Below are 7,500 nucleotides of genomic sequence, written 5' to 3'. Positions count from 1 at the left end.
GTCATCTTCTCACGGTTAGCCTTAGGGTTTAGGGGAGCCTCGGTCAGGAGAACAGGGGACTCCTCAGGAGCAACTCGAAGCTCGTTGTAGAAGGAGTGGTGCCAGATCTTCTCCATGTCGTCCCAGTTGGTGATGATTCCATGTTCGATGGGGTATTTGAGGGTCAGGATACCTCTCTTGCTCTGGGCCTCATCACCGACGTAGGCGTCCTTCTGACCCATGCCGACCATCACACCGGGGTGACGAGGGCGGCCTACAATGGAGGGGAAGACAGCCCGGGGAGCGTCGTCGCCGGCGAATCCGGCCTTGACCATCCCGGAGCCATTGTCCACAACAAGCGCGCACTCTTCGTCGTCACACATGGTGGAGTCTTATCGAAGGCGGTCCTAACTGCAAAGGAAAGAGTATGGTGGCCAAAGTCATTGATATATGTATTTCTACTTAATTCACCCTTTACATTATGAAACTGACACTACTTATAAGATAATATGTAGGTCTAAACAGCTTTTATAAAAGATAAATTAAGGACCACCTAAAACAAAAGGCAGCCTCTGCTTGAATGAGAAACTTGGTTATATGGCTTAGGTCTATTAAAATGTGTGAAGAAAATATGTTCAGAAGACTGAAACAGAAAAAATTATCGGATTATCGGATAAAACAAATCGAATGACGAGAGTGTGAACATTGTGGGCTGTTTTCATCACCCGTAATCATTCAGTGCCGAAGATTATCTGTATAGTTAAGTAACTAGAATAAACAAATCAGAGTGAAATGACAATATACCCGGTGCTTCAGCCAATTTCACAAGTATCACTGCCCAGTAATAGTCTCAAGCTAATTAGGAGCAGCTGGGACGTCGCTCCGGTTAGTTTTGCATAACAAGGATCAGCTACCAAATTTAACACGTATTTACGAGGATACACAAAGAAGCAACCAAAAAATAAAGAGAAATTTCAGTAGGATCATCTTCATACCCAACAAGTAAACCACGACAAAGCCTCATCTAACATTTACTATGAGTGAAGGGGATCGCGAGGATGGTCCGGTCACTCATCTTCCATTCATCCTATCTTGGCACTCACGTGACCGGGAGTGAATCGTTTATAAGGGCTGGACAAATAGAATAATTGTATTATGCGATAGTTGGCCCAGTGTCTATTCTTTTGGCACCGCCTCTCTTTTATTTCTGAGCGAGTCGCTGAGGAGCAACCAAGTCCAGACAGAAATTTGGTAACTTGAATAATAAAAGATGTTTCTAAAAATAGGCCGAGCATACTCGTAGCCTACAAAGAGCGTCATAGTAATAAAGGGGTTAGTTAAAATGACTTTCACTCATATAGCACGAAGTCCCATCAACTCTGAAATAGACTTTTTTTATATATCAAGTTCTAAAACGTGTCTTGTGTGTTTGTTAGCTGTACATTTCAAAGCTGCAATTCGAAAGCCTTTATACATAGCATTAGCAAGCACTTCTCACTTACTATCGTGCATAAATTGATTTCAGGATATGGGTGTGATTGTGGGTGTAGGAAGGGGAATATATAAAAGTGTGTGTGGAGATATAAACGTTGATGTGGGTGTAGGAGGCAAAACAAATGGTTCTGGGAATCTGTGAATGCTTGAAGCACATTTTCGTTTACAGTGTTGATGGTGATATTATGTTAATATTTTTGGACTTGTGCAAATGCAAGTCCGTTATCGTATATGAACCATTACGGACATCCGGACCTGATCCGTTCGTGTGATATTTCAAGGAAGGTTGCCTTATACAGAAACACAGATTTCCTGCCTGTTATCTAACATACGTTTGTTAGTAAACGTGCAAGGAATACAATCCGAAATGTAATGTTATCATGTCGACTTGAATGCGTCATGTTTGAGTGTCCACGATAGAGAATTGTTTATTGCAATTAAATATTACTGGGTTCTAGCAGTGTGGATTCACGCATACACGTGATTTGATTGTTGAGGGAAATCAGAATCGTGTAAAATCTAAGTCTACAAATGAATGTGAGAATTCCCAGTGACTGTTACATTTCATAAGTTGGAAAGTGTGGTTTAATTTGCAAAACATCAAACTATCGAAATTCACTAAAGTGGTATGATGCATGTATCCAAAGAAAAATTATAAACAGATGAAACGCTTTAGCAAATCTATTCTGTTTCCTTCATCATCAAGCGATTTCATCCAGATGGGCTAGATTCCAGTGGACCAGAACAGTCAAGACATGTGGCAGTCACCAGGGGCTTTTGGGCCTCGAACTCAAGCCTCCATAGTTATGGGACGAGGCAGAAGTTAGATCCGCGCCGATCTCTCAAGAACCACATTGTCCCTTAGCCCGCTTCTCCGCTGAATGTGATCACCAAGGATATGATGTGGTGTCTAGCGGGGTTAACTTCAAATATGGTCTGGGATCGCGCCCTCCTCCATTTTTGGAAGACTTTAAACGTTCACTTCGTATCGCACGAACTCGTGTGACAGCAATTGTTGACACCCACTCTAGCCAGTTGGCAGAGACTTTTTTCTCAAAATGTACCGAAGAGATGGTATAGTTTTCCATCTCCAATAAGCAGTCGCCAAGTGAAAGGGAAGAGACAATGGATAGGTGAATACCTATCGTTAGATGGCCGTATGAGTACAGCAAACTACCACAGGAGTTATCCGCAGAAAATTCTAGCACACCTACCCCGACGGGATCTTGCACTGAGTCTGGCAGACTAAGAGTCGGGGGTGGAAAGAGCCCTTTATATACCTTTCCCTTTAAAAAAATAACCAACTATTGTTCTCTTGATATTAATAGTCTTTTTGGTGGTACTTTCGTTAGTATGAATATAAAAGAAATCCACACTCTAGTAGCTGTCTCCAAAAAGAATGTTATACCATTTTCATTACTTGGAAATAATTTGTATTATGTACTCATGCTAATAAGTGTAGGTGAATGAAGTTTCGACAATCGAAATAATCTGAAATGAAACGAAGATTCTGGCACAAAGGTGGAAACGCATTTCTGACTTTAGGAGTACATCGCCAACAGCCGTACGCTTACGCATTATATTTAGAAAATGTAACGCGAGTACTTCACTCCCCCATATTGTCTTCTAAAAGAACAATCAAGAGCTAGGTGAAAGTGAAGAGACGCCTAGAGGCACTTACCGGCGGTCAAAGGTAAACAGAGTCTTTAAACGTTGGGAATCGGACCAACACCTCTGTAGTCACGAAAAAAAAAAACCGCTGAGTTATTCAAAAAAATTATTTAGAAATATATTTTGATCCACATTGTTCTGCAGGAACCAAACTTAGGTAGAATATTATATAGATGGTTCTCTATTGCAAACCTCTAGAATTGGGCCGACAGCGGGATGTGTAGAATATCACGAAAGAAGACAAGGCATCAGAGAAGAAAACAAACAAGAAGGCAGGAAAGGTAAACATCTAGAGAAGATGTAAATGATCCTGCTGAGGTGCTATTGGCATGTGAAAATAATGAGATGGACAGACTAAAGAGAGAATAAGAGCTGTGGAAGGAAGGACGAGCTAAGGGAGACGGAAAATGGGATAGAAAAAGAGTAAAAGTATTTGAGAAGGAAGTATGCATGTATGTATGCATGTATGTATGAGAGAGGCAGAGGGGAAAACACACAAATAGAACGAGAGTTTATTCTTTAACTAGTTACGCACCATGGTGCTTCTACAGAAAATACTGGCAATAAATAAAAAAAATGTGTGGGTAATGAACTAGGATAGGTCATTAGATCAATAGGTCTGAGTTCAAGGAGGCTCTAAATCTTGCGTGCTGGTCTTACTGACACTCCGTGGGATGCTTCTGGTGATCATTTGTCCTGTTTTCTTCCATTCTTTTGTTGCGTGCCGTGCAGTTGTCTCCGATAATATAATTTGTACATTTATTGGTAGTTATGCACAGAGCTTTTACGATTTTTTTTTTTCTTTTGCTGGGATTATTATGTAGAATACTCGCTTGATCCCATTTAGGTAGATGTCCTTCTTCGTCTGTGGTTCACGAGTGCGTTGGTGTTGCGGTGGTATTGGACATCGGCTTTGTGTTCTTTTAATCTTGTGATTAATCCCCTGTATGTTTCTCCTATATATGCACTGTCACACACTGAACATGGAATTCTATAAACTAAACTTTCGGTATTGTTATTTTCTATCTTTGGTTTGATAAGGTCACTAATTTTCTTGCCTGCGTATGTCTTAGTTCTTTACTGAGTGCGTAAGCCAAGTCTGAGGTGAGGACTATTATGTACACTGTATTGTTCTTGCTTTGGTTTTTGTTATTATTTCTCTCCCTTATTGTTCTGGCTTTCTTCAAGATTGCGGAGAGCAGACCAGCGGGAAAGTTCAATTTTACGAAGGTCTTGGTTATATGTTGCAATTCGTCATTGCAGTCCTGAATTCCCCAATGACGAATTGCAACATATAACCAAGACCTTCGTAAAACATAGCTTTCCCGCTGGTCAAGCAACACAAAATTGGTTGGGCCAAAATGGGACCAGGAAACTTCCATGGCCAAGTCAGCCCCCGGATATGAATCCTATTGAACACCTCTGGGGCATATTAGACCGACAAATTCGCAAAAAGAACAGGAAGCCATCTTCAAAGCCCGAACTCTTAGGATTACTACGGTAAACATGGCAAGAAATCCCTCAAGATGATATTCGTGAACTCACTAGCATGCCTAGAAGGGTCCATGCATTGAAAAAAGCAAAGGGGATGTCAACCAAGTATTAGTTATTCACATTGTGACCATTTATATATATATATATATATAGAGAGAGACATTGGGACAAATTATGGGAAAGGTGGAGGGGGAAACACGGGTCTTTATCTGATTATCGAGTTTATTCCTGACCGGTTTCGCTTACAATAGCTTCTTCAGAGGAGTGTTACTCTGGGTCGAAGTTGGCGGTGTATATAGTGAGTCAGGCCCACGTTCCCTCCTTGTGGAGTGGTTGGTGGCTGGTTCCAGTACATGTCAAACAGCACCGGTACAATATGATACAATAATAGTAATATAATAGTAATACAACACAACACGATCTATGATGCAATATACAATATAAATTATAATATATAATATAATATACCAAATCATATCATGGTATATCACATTATAATACAACATAATAATTAGCATCGATACATAATCAATAAGAATAAATATGAAAATAAATGTCATCGTGATATTTTGTCACCGTGTTATGTCTGAGTTGTCCTGGGCGTCTTTCATTCCGTCCACTCCATTTCTCCCATCTCCCGGCCCGTGCTGTGTCCGGCAGTCATGTGTGATGTTTCAACTGTTCCAGTATGACACCTCAAACAGCATCGGTATAACATATGATAATAATAATAATAGTACTAATAATAATAATAATAATAATAATAATAATAATAATGATAATAATAATAATGATAATAATAATAATAATAATAATAATAATAATACTGTAAAAATAATAACATACAATATAATATATAATAATGCAATATAATTATATTACAGTATAATAACATGGTGGGTCATATAGAACAAGAAGGTCATATGCCCGATTGGCTACAATCAGAAGTGATGGAAAAAGGATTAACAAAGAGAAGAAGAAAAACGGTTGAAGCATTACACATAGCCACTAAACCCAACATAAACCAAAAAGTAGGAAGTATTAAGTGGACAGAATACACGGCGAAATATGCAAATATAGAAAGACGCCCCAGGACAGCTCCGACGTAACGCGGGGATTATATACAAGGACAAAACATCACGGTGACATTTCGTTGATCAAAAATCATGTTTTATTCTCATTATTTTATTATGCATTCTGTATCGATACTAATTATTAGTATTATGTTATGTTATTATACTGTAATATAATTATATTGCATTATTATATATTATATTGTATGTTATTATTTTTACAGTATTATTATTATTATTATTATTATTATTATTATTATTATTATTATTATTATTATTATTATTATTATTATTATTATTATTATTATTATTATTATTATTATTATTAGTACTATTATTATTATTATCATATGTTATACCGATGCTGTTTGAGGTGTCATACTGGAACAGTTGAAACATCACACATGACTGCCGGACACAGCACGGGCCGGGAGATGGGAGAAATGGAGTGGACGGAATGAAAGACGCCCAGGACAACTCAGACATAACACGGTGACAAAATATCACGATGACATTTATTTTCATATTTATTCTTATTGATTATGTATCGATGCTAATTATTATGTTGTATTATAATGTGATATACCATGATATGATTTGGTATATTATATTATATATTATAATTTATATTGTATATTGCATCATAGATCGTGTTGTGTTGTATTACTATTATATTACTATTATTGTATCATATTGTACCGGTGCTGTTTGACATGTACTGGAACCAGCCACCAACCACTCCACAAGGAGGGAACGTGGGCCTGACTCACTATATACACCGCCAACTTCGACCCAGAGTAACACTCCTCTGAAGAAGCTATTGTAAGCGAAACCGGTCAGGAATAAACTCGATAATCAGATAAAGACCCGTGTTTCCCCCTCCACCTTTCCCATAATATATATATATATATATATATATATATATATATATATATATATATATATATATATGTATATATATATATATATATATATATATATATATATATATATATATATATATATATATATATTTGTGTGAATTCCCACGGTGTTGGATCACATGTTGGACTCGTAATCGACAGCTATTTCCCTCCTGAAAATGAAGTCCATTTGCAGCAGAATGTTTCGTCGAATCACTGTTACAATTTGTGGGGCCAAAATAAATAATTTTCGATTTAAATACATGATAAAACTTTGCTAACACACGAAGTACGACATATCACTGATCAAGTTGACAGCGCGGTGCGACATTTTATAGTGCATACATATAGATGCATCAGAATGTAGACAGCGAGGGTGACGTTACATCCTTACGAGAACAGCCGAAGATCGGCGAAGGAAAGTTTATCTGCTACCAATATTTTGATAGGATTTTTTTATCACATTGCGTAATAATTAGGATTTATTTTTGCATTATTTGATCAAAAAGTGACTAATTCATACATCTAGCAAATATTCACCACCTTTTTGAAAACTTTCTCAGTTGATCTTTGATCCAAGGGAGCATTGTACAGCCGCGACAGCCAAATCTCTAGATCTGGCTCTTCTTTGCAGTGCGACCCTACTTGACCTACTTAACCTAAGTCAGTGCAATGATGTAATTACGCATACGGATCACTACTCGCTCCGTGTATATAAATATATATATATATATATATATATATATATATGTATATATATATATATATATATATATATATATATATATATATATATATATTGACTCCTGACCACATGCACAGTCAATTCACTTGTACCTTATAATAAAGGAGACGAACTAACCAAAACTTCTTTCTCTTCTCACAGT

General features: G+C 37.5%; 1 protein-coding gene across 1 annotated transcript in view; it reads right to left on the bottom strand.

Moving 5' to 3' along the window:
• Positions 1-385, bottom strand: part of LOC143038030 (actin-57B-like) — a 1,169-nt gene extending 784 nt beyond the window's left edge. Inside the window, exon 1 of the mRNA XM_076206889.1 lies at positions 1-385. This exon is cut by the window's left edge and continues 784 nt beyond it. Coding sequence (XP_076063004.1) covers positions 1-362 — 362 coding nt within the window. The 5' untranslated portion in view covers positions 363-385.
• Positions 386-7,500: the final 7,115 nt, after the last annotated feature.

This window comes from Oratosquilla oratoria, chromosome 2 (assembly GCF_046742065.1).
Source record: "Oratosquilla oratoria isolate Oo_2021 chromosome 2, ASM4674206v1, whole genome shotgun sequence".
NCBI lineage: Eukaryota > Metazoa > Arthropoda > Malacostraca > Stomatopoda > Squillidae > Oratosquilla > Oratosquilla oratoria.
This window is presented reverse-complemented; position numbering and strand designations above follow the sequence as displayed.